The 13,879-nt window shown below is 46.7% G+C and overlaps 1 protein-coding gene across 1 annotated transcript; it reads left to right on the top strand.

The window, feature by feature from the left end:
- The first annotated feature begins 34 nt into the window (after positions 1–34).
- On the top strand, positions 35–13,766 carry HDAC3 (histone deacetylase 3). Its single transcript, XM_070374509.1, has 16 exons — positions 35–191; positions 299–381; positions 1,708–1,850; position 2,341; positions 4,158–4,238; positions 4,369–4,425; positions 4,551–4,606; positions 4,994–5,127; positions 5,608–5,688; positions 6,069–6,142; positions 6,299–6,363; positions 8,022–8,111; positions 8,238–8,296; positions 8,560–8,639; positions 8,946–9,103; positions 13,114–13,766. Exons 1-16 carry the CDS (start codon positions 137–139, stop codon positions 13,181–13,183), a joined length of 1,287 nt encoding a protein of 428 aa, XP_070230610.1. The 5' UTR covers positions 35–136; the 3' UTR covers positions 13,184–13,766.
- The last annotated feature ends 113 nt before the right edge of the window (positions 13,767–13,879 follow it).

Below are 13,879 nucleotides of genomic sequence, written 5' to 3'. Positions count from 1 at the left end.
CGTGGTCTAGGGGAGTCGGGCTTGGGTTTCCTGGTTCCGCAGAGGCAGGCAGCGTGCTTACGCAGCACGCAAGGCTGGGGGTGGGGCAGGCGGCCAGGCTGGCGGCGGAGGCGCGGGGCCTGGTCCCGCCGGCACCATGGCCAAGACTGTGGCCTATTTCTACGACCCCGACGTGGGCAACTTCCACTACGGTGAGGGAGCAACATTGCACGCGAGGGATTTCGGGACGCGGAGGTTTCGAAGCCGGGCCTACAACTCCAGGGATGGGTACTGACGAACTCTCTTCTCCCACCCCCAGGGGCTGGTCACCCTATGAAGCCCCATCGCTTGGCATTGACTCATAGTCTGGTCCTGCACTACGGCCTCTATAAGAAGATGATCGTGAGTCTCACGGCTTCTGCTGGGGATTGAGGGTGGGGACGAGCTGCGGCCTTAGGGATAGGTAGGCTGCACTGAATGCATCAAGAGTGACCCACCCCTGGCAGGGGGGAGGTGGATAGAAGGAACCAGGAGCACCCCCATATGCAGAGTGTTGGTGGGTGCATCCACTGACTTAATGAAAGTTAGTTTTTAGGTCGGCCACCTTCTGACCTCAAGTGGACCAAACTTTGGCCTACGGTTAGGGTGGAGTGGAGCTTGTTTGCAGACACAGAGTATTTCCCTCCCTTGCATCTTAGGACAGTTCTGTGGCCTCGGAGAAGGGAAAGCGGCTGGCTCAGTGTATTTGGATGTGAGGTTTACCCTCATTTCCCACCCCTTTTCCTCTGCCACCTCTCTCCACCGCCAAGCTAGAGTTCTAGGGAGGACTTTGCAGCCCTGTGTGTAAATGTGTATGTGTGTGGAGGACAGTTGGAGGTGTCCTGGATATTCCCTTTTCAATCTAGAATACCCCCGCCCCCACACAGAGTTCCACTTAATTACTACTCATCCCTCCATCTCCCCCTGTATACACATCCTGTCTGTCCCTGGCTTGGAATTTATAGCAGTGTGATATGGGATCATAACATACGGCCCTTATGCAATCCAAGGGGAATTAGCCAGTAGTATGAATGAGTGTCCACTGCTCGTGCTGAGCCACAGACTAGTGAATTGATCATAGAAACGACTGAGGTGATGTTAATGCCTGAATCTCTGACTCTTGAAATTGTTTGCCTATGTGTGCCTGTGAGCATTTTCTGGGGAGGGAAAATTTTTTGCTCTTGTCCAATTTATAAAGTGTGTGACCCTCTCTCAAGACATAATAAATCTCTGGCTTAGCACCTGGGCATCTTGAGTTTAATTAGAAGGTTGTTGTGTGTCCCATATTATTTGATTCCAAAATTAAGAAGAACTCAGAGGAGAGAGAGGACAGAGTCAGCACCCAGGGGAGATGAGTATGAAGAGAATCAGGAATAGGAGAGCCAGGGAACAGGGCAGGTTAAGGGAGTTAAGGTTTGAGACGGGAGAAAAGGCTGGGCTGGAGTTAGGAAGGAAAAGGCAGGCCCAGTGGTCTTTAGAGGGCTTGATCATAAGAAACTCCCAAGCTAATCAGAGTCTCCCTTCTTCATGGACCTTTGTCTCATAGAATAACAAGGATTGGGGGGAGGGGGCGAGGGGACTGCTGTGTGTGGTTTTGGATAGTCCCCAGGGCTGGGCTCAGTGTGGTCAGTCTCAGCCGGATGAGTAGGACTGACCCTGCCTGACTTTATCTTGTGTTTCCCTTTCAAGGTCTTCAAGCCATACCAGGCCTCCCAGCATGACATGTGCCGCTTCCACTCTGAGGACTACATTGACTTCCTGCAGAGAGTCAGCCCCACCAATATGCAAGGCTTTACCAAGAGCCTTAATGCCTTCAACGTGGGCGATGACTGGTAAGGGGAGAACTGGGACCTTTGATGCCAGGCACCTTGATGCCAGGCATTTCAGTGAGAATACTCCAGTGAGGTCTCATGGCAGCAGTGGGAAGATATGTAGGGGTGGGGAGGGGGGGATACTTGTCAATGAATCATCATTTACTTGTTTGCTTATTCAACAAATATTGATTGATTATTGGCTCTAGGCCAGGCCCTGTGCTAAGTGCTAGGGATGCAATGATAAACAAAGCAACACAATTTTAATATAGCCCTTGTGCTAAGTCCTCTAGAGGAGCGGTACATGACAATGAGAGGGCAGACATGGGAGAATTATCTAGCCTGGGCTGGGGCGGGTCAGTGGCAGCTTCCTAGAGGAAGTAATGAAGATTGGGCTGAGTTCTAAAGAAAGTAGGAAGTAATTAGGTGAAAGATAGTTGGGAGGATGGAGGATGAGGGGAGGAATGGGAAGTAGGGACAACATGCCCTAAGGGTCTGCATTAGGACAGAGTGTGACTTATTTAGGGAACAGAAAAAAGGCCACCCAAAATCTAAAGAGTGATCTGAATTGTGTCTAAAGAGATAGGTAGGGCCTTTAAAAAATAAACAGTCCTATTATGAATTGGGGTTTTTAACTTCTAGAGTAGGGAGCAGTCATTGGAGGGTTTTAAAAAGCAAGAGAGTGTTTAGGTACGACCACGTTTATATTGAGTTTATTTCATATGAGAAGTCAGCTCAGAGTTAGGTCTTGTGGGGAAAAGGTGGCCAACAAAGATAAACCATGATCCTTGCTTCCATTCTAGTCTGCATCCACTAAAAGAGAGTGGCCACAACAGCTGCCATCTGCTCCATTCATTTTTAAACTTTTTATTTATTAGGGAAAATTTTAAACATTTCCGCAAGTAGAATAGTACAGTGAACCCCCATCTATCTATCACCGAGCTGCAACACTTAGAGCAGATGGCTAATCTTGCTTCATCTGTGTCCCCGCACGTTAGGTTATTATAAAGCTAATTTGAGATGTCACTCCCTTTTGTCTATAAATATGTTACTATATATCTCCAAATGATACTCTTTAAAAAAACGCATAGTATCATCACACCTGAAAAATCAACAGTAATTTATATCATCAAATATGCAGTTAGTACTTAAATTTCTCCAATTTTCTCACATTTTTTTCTTTTTTGCAGTTGATTTATTTAAATTAGGATTTAAACAAGGTCCACATATTGTATTTGGTGGCTCCATCTTGTAAGACTTTTAACCCTTAATGTTTCCTTCTCGCCTTTGAATTTATTTATTTATTTTTGCCATGCCTTGGCTTGCAGGACCTTAGTTCCCTGACCAGGAATTGAACCCAGGCCCCCAGCAGTGAAAACATGGAGTCCTAACCACTAGATTGCCAGGGAATTCCTTGAATTTATTTTTTGAAGAAATGAGGCTGTTGATCCTATAGTTTCCTACAATAGCTACAGTTTCTTGAGTAATTTACTCTGCTGTGCTGAGGATTCCTGGTATATCCACTTAATTCTTACACCAACCCTGAGATGTAATAGTCCTTTTCATGATGGTAAGCATTAAGTACATACATTGAAATTTGAGGAGATTTTGATAACTTAGCCTGGACAGTGGCAGTGGCGGGATCAGGTCCAGAGGCTAGGTTTTTAAACATTACACCAATTGGTTTCCCCAAAAGAGCCTACCAATAGAAGCAGCCTCGGCTGGAGGATTGAGGTCGACTCCTTAGGCTGGTACTGAGCGCCTTCCCAGCCTTATCCCCACATCTCTGCTGCACAGGGTGTCTTCTCAGAATACCCTTTGTTCTCCAGTCAGCCTCTTCAGGGCCTTCGCAGCCTTCAAGTTACCACAAAGCTTCATGCCATGAAGGCTTTCTTTACCACACCAGCCCCAGAGGTCTGTCCCGCACACACTACCCTGCTCATTGGGTTGTTCAGGCACATGCTGTCTTGGGAGCTTTCTTGTTTTTTTGTGTTATTGCTCCTGCTAGTTTTGAGTTCACTTTATAGGTCTGGGAATGTAAGGTCCACCCTCAGGCCACCGCCTTGGGCCCTGGGAATGCTCTTGGTGCAATTAGCACTACTGTCACTGCGCTTCTCTACTTCCCATCCAGTGCCTTGAACAAGTCTCAGTATGTGGTTTGGTCCAAAATATTTGTTGAATAAATTTGCAGATAACTTGGGTATGTATGTAGGAGGGGCAGACGGGGTTATTGAAGAAAGGAGACTAAAGGGCTTTGGGCTGGGGAGAAAGGTGAAGGAAGGAAGTGGACAGAGGAAAAAGGGCTCCGACTTGCTCTTCTTCCTGCAGCCCGTGTTTCCCGGGCTGTTTGAGTTCTGCTCCCGTTACACAGGCGCATCTCTGCAAGGAGCAACCCAGCTGAACAACAAGGTAGCTATACCCCGAGTCCTGTTTCCCCCTTTCTGTGGGTCCCTGAATCCCAGGCCTTAACCATGATCCTGAGCTCCCAGCTTTGGGGGTGGGCAGGAGAAGGACTATGAGTTGGGTGTTTGTCTTTCAGATCTGTGATATTGCCATTAACTGGGCTGGTGGTCTGCACCACGCCAAGAAGTTTGAGGTGAGTGAGGAGGTAATGGGGGAGACAACAGCTCTGCTAGGGTAGGAGATCAGGATGGCAGTTGGGGGGCAGCTGGGTGGAGGAATTGTTCCTCTTTGTAATACCACTATACTGTCTTACCATAGGCTTCTGGCTTCTGCTATGTTAATGACATTGTGATTGGCATCCTGGAGCTGCTCAAGTAAGTAGCCCGGGAGGAGATGGGGCCACTTACGAGGCTCTTGGCTGAGGTCTGAGACTGTCCTGGCCCTGACCCTGACCTCCAGCCCCACACTAGCTTCTCCCAAGTTCTTGATGCTTTTCTCAGGCTGCCTCTTCCTGTGCTCTGCTGCAGATTCCCCGCTGCCTGCTCACATTTCAGCCTTCTCTGCACATCCCTCTCCTGTCCCTGCCTCCAGGCTGGAGCCCCAGGGTTGCCCTTAGGGAACTGGTAGTATTAGGTTTCAGGTGACTTGGGCCAAAGTAGACTCTTCATAATTTCTGGCCTTGTGTTTGGGAGGAGTGGGTTGGGGGCTTTTCCTCCTGGGGTTCACCTCTACCTCAGACGCTGGCTTTGCCTTCACCCCAGGTACCACCCTCGGGTGCTCTACATTGATATTGACATCCACCACGGCGATGGGGTTCAGGAAGCCTTCTACCTCACTGACCGAGTCATGACAGTATCTTTCCACAAATATGGAAACTACTTCTTCCCTGGCACAGGTATGGAAATAGGAATGCCTGTCCCCTTCATACTCCTCAGCTCTTACCATGACTGCCTCCTCCGCAGGCTCAGGTCTCAGTTCAGGGGGCCCCTCCTTGGAGAAACCTTTCCTGATCACCCTGTTACTCTGTCACATCACTCTGCTTTTTTCTTTTCAAGCACTGATTGCTGTTTGAATTTATTGTGGGGTTTTGTTTTGTTTACTGTCTCCCATGTAATCATGCCTACCTCCCAAGAATATGAGCTTGGTGGGATTTCATTTATTTCATTAGTTCTTTTTCCTGCTGTATCCCCATACCTAGTTCACAGCTTGGCTCATAGTAGGCCCTCTGAGAGTATCTGCTGAATGAACACAAGCTGCAAGAGACTTAGTAGTTTGAGGGAGTATGTGGCGGACGTACATAGATGGAGTGAGAGGCCCTCAGAGTACATGGTGGGGTTGAAGCAGCTGGCGCCCCCACCCCCCCTGTCCCCCACAGGTGACATGTATGAAGTTGGAGCAGAGAGTGGCCGCTACTACTGCCTCAACGTACCCCTTCGGGACGGCATTGATGACCAGAGTACGTACTAAAGTCTTCTTCCTGCTCACTAGGCTCCTTCTCTCTCTCTCTCCTTGAGTTAACCTCTTCTGCCTGGTATTGTCTACTGTTGGGCCAGGTGTCCTTCAGGATGAATGGCCTTCAGAGGGACCATGAACTCCCCGGAAATTGTATGCAACATATTGTGTGTATGTGCATTTTTCTGGGAAAAAGGTCATTAGCTTCCATCAGTCCCTCCAGAAGTCTCATGAACTTCCCCACCCAGAAGTTCGGAACCAATGGTTGTCCCTTTGGGTTGCCCCTTTCCTGGGCTACACGCTCTCTGAACCCCCTTTTTCCTTTTGTTCCCTGTCTCCCCATCCCCTTGGGGTGCCAGGTGCCCATCTTTGGCCCTCTCCCAGGTTACAAGCACCTTTTCCAGCCAGTTATCAACCAGGTGGTGGACTTCTACCAACCCACGTGCATTGTGCTCCAGGTAATACTGTCCGTGCCTCCTCAGGCACTCAGGCTTGAGGGAAGAGAGCAGGAAAGAGGAGAATCCCTAGGCTGGTGGGGGAAGGGAAGTGAAGGACATTGGTGACATTCTGAGTAGTTCTCTCACTGCAGCCACCTGGGGTTTTGATTTTTGCAGTGTGGAGCTGACTCTCTGGGCTGTGATCGATTGGGCTGCTTCAACCTCAGCATTCGAGGACACGGGTGAGAACTGCTCTTCTTCCACTCCTCCAGGTTTTCAAGTGGCCTTGGGCCTCAATCCATGGAACAGGGGTAGCTGGGAAACAGGCCTCACCTCCTTTTGGGACTCAAAAATAGCTACATGTTGTACTTTGAACCAGCAGTGTCATCTTGAGCAGTGTTCCCCAGTTGGCAAAATTCACATTAGGTTTTTATTAAGCACCTGTTGTGTTCCAGGCATTGTACTAGGAGATGGGGAAGCAGTCAGGGAACTCCCATGGAGTTTACGGTTCAGCCTAGGAAACAGGCAAAACTATAAGTAAGCAAACAAGACAGGCAGATTGTTATAAATTCTATGGAAGAAAAAGAAAGCTAAGATACGGGATAACAGTGGAGAAACTACTTGAGATACCATGATTTGGAAAGAATTTTCCAAAATTCTGAGCTGAGACCTGGAGCCTAAAAGGAGTGAGCCATAAGAGGAACATAGAGCGGTCCATCCCAAGCGGTGAGAACGCTGAGACAGGGCAGAGGGGTATTGTGGAGGAGATGAAGTAAAACCAGTCAGGTGGAATACAGAGCAGGCTGGAGGTGGTTTGAGGTGATATCTGAGAAGTTGGCAGCACTGGGGTCGTGCAGAGCCTTTAGACCTTGCTAAGAAGTCTGGATTATATTTCAGATGTGTTAGGAAACTGTTGACAGGTTTTAAGCAGGGAAGTGACATGATCCAGCTTTCCCTGTCAGTTCAGTGGTTAGGACTCTGAACTTCCACTGCAAGAGGCATGGGCTTGATCCCTAGTTGGGGAAGTAAGATCTCACATGCCTTGTGGCACGGCCAAAAAAAAACCAACTGCTCTGAGTGCTGAATGGAGAACAGTTTGTGGTGAGGCTGGGCACACAGGAGTGGAATTGAGAAGACCAGTTAGGGAGCTCTTGGTGTTGTCTTAGGGGGCTAAGTTGGAGGAGGTGGCAGTGGAGAGAGGTAGGTGATGTGAGTTATATTTTGGTGGCTAAACTGACAGCACTTGCTGGTACATTGGTGAGACTAGTTGATTAACAGGGGGGGTGCCAGGGTGGGTGCTGAGCAGGACAGAGGTGAGAGTGCACTCTGTTTTAAATTTCACTGAGACACAACGTGCAGACAATAAAGTGCACATATCTCAGGGATATAACTCAATGATTTTCACTACCAAGATCAAGATACAGGACATTTTTTTTTTTTTTTAACTTTACAAATTGTATTAGTTTTGCCAAATATCAAAATGAATCCGCCACAGGTATACATGTGTTCCCCATCCTGAACCCTCCTCCCTCCTCCCTCTCCATACCATCCCTCTGGGTCGTCCCAGCGCACTAGCCCCAAGCATCCAGTATCGTGCATCGAACCTGGACTGGCAACTCGTTTCATACATGATGTTATACATGTTTCAATGCCATTCTCCCAAATCTTCCCACCCTCTCCCTCTGTAACAGAGTCCATAAGACTGTTCTATACATCAGTGTCTCTTTTGCTGTCTCGTACACAGGGTTATTGTTAGCATCTTTCTAAATTCCATATATATGCGTTAGTAGATACAGAACATTTCTAGTTTCCTTGTACCCCTTTCCAGTTAGTCTCTAGAAGTGTGTTCTCTGGCTTTCGGTAACTTCCTCCACCCCATTACTCTGGTTTCTTTTAACAGGGAATGCGTTGAATATGTCAAGAGCTTCAATATCCCTCTACTGGTGCTAGGTGGTGGTGGCTACACTGTCCGGAATGTTGCCCGCTGCTGGTGAGCATGCCCCCATTTTTCCTCCTCTCCCTTGTACAGTGTGAGCTAGGGGCTCTCCCTGAGAGATGGCCAGTGGACCTTTCAGCCCTCTCGCTCAGCCTGCCCTGCTCTGCTGGTTTGTTTCAGGACATATGAGACATCGCTGCTGGTAGAAGAGGCCATTAGTGAAGAGCTTCCCTATAGCGGTAAGGACCATTCCACACATGCAAGGGGGACCATGCCTCCACAGCAAGAAGGCCATTCTCACAAGACCATAGAATGGCCTGGTTTGAAAGTGAGTGGGAAGTTTGACTTTCTCAGAATTCTGCAGACTAAACCCCTGGGCCCAGAGCAGGGAAAAAGGTTGAGATGTTATGTGGGGGTTTTGGATGGAAAGGAAAGAGATAGGCAACTCTTGGGACCTGCCTGTGTCTGTTGGAGCCATCATGTCTCCTCCTTTTTCCCCAAGAATACTTCGAGTACTTTGCCCCGGACTTCACGCTCCATCCGGATGTCAGCACCCGCATCGAGAATCAGAATTCACGCCAGGTCAGCAGCTTGGAGAAGCTGAGCACAAGGGTGGAGGAGCCCAGGAAAGGTCCAGGATGTGGGAAATCAGAGAAACCAGGGAAGAGAATCTCAGCCATCACTATCTCTGTTATCAGCTAGGAGGCAGCCCCGGTGAAAGCACAGGCAGTCAGGGTTGGGAGGAGGGACAGTTACCAGCTGGGGGATTCCAACTAAGATGCAAAATGGGACTGCAACTAGGACTGCAGGGACAAAAGGCAGCTACAAGCATTGACATCCTGGGAGTCACTGGGAGCTGCTCATTGTCTATTCCTCATCCCCAACCAGTATCTGGACCAGATCCGCCAGACAATCTTTGAAAACCTGAAGATGCTGAACCATGCACCTAGTGTCCAGATTCACGATGTGCCGGCAGACCTCCTAACCTACGACAGGACTGATGAGGCTGATGCGGAGGAGAGGGGTCCCGAGGAAAACTACAGCAGGTCTGGAGCAGGGACATAAGAGCGGGAATTCCAGCAAGCTTTGGGGGAAGTTAAGAGGGAAAAAGTAAGTTAGACAGCATTAGTCTAATTGTCCTCAGTTTACCTTCTTCAGTATACAACCATCCCATACTTTTTTTTTTGCCCTGATTTAATGATGTAAGTGACATACATTTATTGTAAAACTTTTCAGTTCAGTTCAGTTGCTCAGTTGTGTCTGACTCTTTGTGACCCCATGGACTGCAGCGCACCAGGCCTCCCTGTCCATCACTAACTCCCAGAGTTTACTCAAACTCATGTCCATTGAGTTGGTGATGCCATCCAACCATCTCATCCTCTGTTGTCCCCTTCTCCTCCTGCCTTCAGTCTTTCCCAGCATCAGGGTCTTTTCCAATGAGTCAGCTCTTCACATCAGGTGGTCAAAGTATTGGAGTTTCAGCTTCAACATCAGTCCTTCCAGTGAATACCCAGGATTGAACTCTTTCAGGATGGACTGGTTGGATCTCCTTGCAGTCCAGGGCACTCTCAAGAGTCTTGTCCAACACCACAGTTCAAAAGCATCAATTCTTCTGCGCTCAGCTTTCTTTATAGTCCAGCTGTCACATCCATACATGACTAGTGGAAAAACCGTAGCCTTGACTAGATGGACCTTTGTTGGCAAAGTAATGTCTCTGCTTTTTAATATGCTGTCTAGGTTGGTCATAACTTTTCTTCCAAGGAGTAAGCGTCTTTTAATTTCATGGCTTCAGTCACCATCTGCAGTGATTTTGGAGCCCAGAAAAATAAAGTCTGTCACTGTTTCCACTGTTTCCCCATGTATTTGCTATGAAGTGATGAGACCCAGATGCCATGATCTTCGTTTTCTGAATGTTGAGCTTTAAGCCAACTTTTCCACTCTCCTCTTTCACTTTCATCAAGAGGCTCTTTAGTTCTTCACTTTCTGCCATCAGGGTGGTGGTGTCATCTGCATATCTGAGGTTATTGATATTTCTCCCAGCAATCTTGATTCCAGCTTGTGCTTCATTCAGCCCAGCGTTTCTCGCGATATACTCTGCATATAAGTAAAATAAGCAGGGTGACAATATACATGCTTGACGTACTCCTTTCCTGAGTTGGAACCAGTCTGTTGTTCCATGTCCAGTTCTAAGTTTCATGTTCCATGTCCAGTTCTAAGTCCATGTTCCAGTTTCTGTAGATTACAATTGCACTGTTCAACATTTATGTATAAACACAAGGGCACACATACACTCATTTTCAGTGTTGTGCAACCTTTTTTTTTTTTACATAAAAGTTGGATCATTCTGTACATGTTCTACAATTTCCAAGTTTTTTTTTTTACCAGTGTATCTTTCTGTGCCAATATATATAAAAATCTGCTTCATTATTTAATTAGTTGTATAATATTCCATTGTGTGGACATAGCATAATTTAACCAAGTGCCATTGACAGGCATTTACATTATTTCCTGTTTTTTTCACTATTACAAAGAATGTAGCAGTGAATCCCCGTAAATATACATCTTTGAGTGCTTGAATGGGTTAGATTCCTAGACTTGTTGTTGCTAGGTCAAAGGCTGTGTGCAGTAAAGTTTTTTTTTATTTGTTGCCAAATTGCCTTCCAGACAGTCTATAACAGTTTATATTCTTGCCAGCATTTTACTAACTCCTTCCAGATTCCAAGCTGGACAGGTCACTGTACATATACTGCTGTTGTAAGGCCCTTAGATTTCTTTCCTCTGTTAATTTTTTCAGGTGTGATAGTTGTATTGTGTGTATGTGTGTTTTTTTAAAAATCTTTACCTTCCGGAGATACATATTAAAATATTTACAGATGCACTGAATTAGGGGAAAAACCAACCAGAATAGACTTAAAAAAAACACAAAAGCTGAAACAAGCTTTTCTGAAAAATGAAGGAAAAAGACAAGAAAACCCAGAAGTGCAGAAACAGATGCATTTAATAGAGAACAGATTTCCTTATGTGACTGGGGATAACCACAGCTGGATGTTTGCAGGACACCTGGTCCTGCTCCCACGCACTGTTAAGAAGTCTGAGTCGACTCTGCTGCAGAGTCTGATGGGCTTCTCAGTCCTTTCCAGAATTTTCTCTCTGTCTTAAGAGTTCATACTTCCAGATCTCTCTGCTGGACCTGGGCTTTACAGCTTAGACTCTTGGGACCACTCCAACCCTTCTCCTCCATGTGCACCCCTTCATTTCCTCTCTTGGTTAAGGATGTATCTGAATATCTGGCCTCAGGGATCATTTTTGACCCCTCATCTCCATCTCAGCTTCTCCAGGTCTCTGAGGCTTGACTTCTGGAAATTGATCTTCTTAAAAATCTGTTTTTCAGTTTCTTCCTTTTGGAAAAGTTTGTTTTTTTCATCTGTGATTCCAGGCTGGTATCTGGGCCTTGTCTTTGCATTATACAGCCTGTTCTCAACAGCCAGCAGAAGCCTCTGGCCTCTTCCTGTCCTAAGCCCTGTTACTGTTGGACTACCCACTGAGTTCCTTTTCTTTGATGCTTGTAGCATATCAGCTATATAGGATATGATATTTATATTAAATTATACATGATACAATGCCATCAAGTCTTCATTCTCTTGCCATCCGACAACCCTGAGAGGTGCTATTCTTAAATTAACAGAAAAGGAATCTAAGGTTCAGAGAGGTTAAGTAGCTTTCCTAAGTTCTCACAGCAAGTTAAATACCAGGGCTGAGATTCAAACCCGAGTCTCTGACTCCTCACCTTTTACCCTTGCACACTTAGAGGTAACTGAGACTCTGCTCTCCAGGCAGAGGGAGTCTTTCCTGATTTTGTTCCCCACTTCTCTTTGATGACTTTCTCCCTTCTTTCACAGTTAACAGCTATGGGCAAGATAACTTAGTTATTCATATTCTCCCAGAGAATAGTTTTCCAAAAAGACATCAGAATTGGGTACATATCAGGCCTTGTATCGCTTTCATATCCCTTCACCCACTACATACAGGTGTACAGTATGTCACTACTCTCCTTGGAGAAGGCTATGGCACCCCACTCCAGTACTCTTGCCTGGAAAATCCCATGGGCGGAGGAGCCTGGTAGCCTGCAGTTCATGGGGTTGCTAGGAGTCGGACACGACTGAGCGACTTCCCTTTCACTTTTCACTTTCATGCACTGGAGGAGGAAATGGCGACCCACTCCAGTGTTCTTGCCTGGAGAATCACAGGGACTGGGGAGCCTAGTGGGCTGCCGTCTATGGGGTCACACACAGTCGGACACGACTGAAGTGACTTAGCAGCAGCAGCAGCAGCAACTCCTCTACTAAAAGTGCTCCTTTCTATTGTGCTTAGAAGAAAGTCCAAATTTCTGACGATGACTTTAAAAGGCCCTGCATGCTGGCCCTTACCCTCATCCCTGGTCTCATTTCTAATAACTCTCTCTCTTCTAGCTGTCTTGACCTCCTTCTCTCACTTCTCTCACCTGTCTGCCTTATAACCTTATAACTTCTGTACTTGGTTTTCTTACAGCTTGAAGTCATCTTCCTGAGATATTTGCCTGTCCAGCTTCTTAGTCTTCAGGTCTTACCTAGTCAGAACAACTGTTCCTAATAATCCTGTCTGAAATTTTACCCTTTTCCTCCCATAACTCTTAGTCACATCCCTTTATTTCATTTTATTCATAGTGCTTTCCACCATCTGAAATTACCGTGTTTTTGTTTTTACTCTGTTAGTTATTGTCAGCCTCATTTATTAGGTAAGTTTTTTGAGGATAGGCAGAAATGTCGTCTGGTTTATTCTCTCCTGTCTCGCTAAGGCTTATGACAGTGTCTGGCACAGAGTAGTCTGTCAGGAAATGTTTATTGACTACGTGAGTGGATGAATGAATAGCAAGCAGTCTCTACCAACAGAAGGAGAGGAGTGGTTCCCTGACAGTGGGGGCCTGAGAAGTGGCTCCAGACAGGGTGCCTACGTGGGAGAAGATGGAACTTGGAGAGTGAGAGCCTGACCTCTCTTTCTCTCTTCCCTTGCTTTGTAGGCCAGAGGCGCCCAATGAATTCTATGATGGAGATCATGACAACGACAAGGAAAGCGACGTGGAGATTTAAGAGGAGCTGGGCTTGCTATGTCCCCAGGAATTCCTTTTTACCTCTTGGTTGGGTGGGAGGGAAAAAGTGTGGTTTTCCCACCCCTGGTCAGGTTACTTTCAGAGCTTTTACCAACCCTGGGGGAGGGTTTGGAGACCACATCTGGTTCTTGAACCAACTATCCCCTTTCTTCTCTCCCTCAAGGCCTGAGAATGGTACCTATTAAGGATTGAATAGGGACAAGGATAGCCATCTCTAGGACAGCCTGGGCTTGGGCCCTGGAGGCCAGTCCTAGCCCTTTTGGCTCGCTTATTCCTTCCCTACTTCCCTCCAATCCGGAGACTTTAGGAGTGAAGGGGCAGACAGGAGTAAGGTTGCCTTTGACCTCCTCCTCTCCTGGGTTCTCCTACTACAGGCCTTGCTTCCAGTGCAGGTGAAGAGTAAAGGATTTTAGGGGGCTCTGGCTCCTTAACATCCTAACCCAGATGATGGGAAGTACGGTTTTGAGATGGGGGAGGATGTGAAAATGTCTTGTTCTGACTTTTGGTTTTATGTCCATTTTACCACTCTTTTTATCCAATAAACCAAGTTGGTATTTTTTGTACCTTTTGCCTTTCTAGGAATATTCTTTTTACTAGCTGCGTGTGTATGAAGAGAGGAAATGGGATGATGATGTATATAGCAGAAATCATAGTTAACATAGTTAACACTTACATT

The sequence above is a fragment of the Bos mutus genome, chromosome 7 (genome assembly GCF_027580195.1).
Source record: "Bos mutus isolate GX-2022 chromosome 7, NWIPB_WYAK_1.1, whole genome shotgun sequence".
NCBI lineage: Eukaryota > Metazoa > Chordata > Mammalia > Artiodactyla > Bovidae > Bos > Bos mutus.
This window is presented reverse-complemented; position numbering and strand designations above follow the sequence as displayed.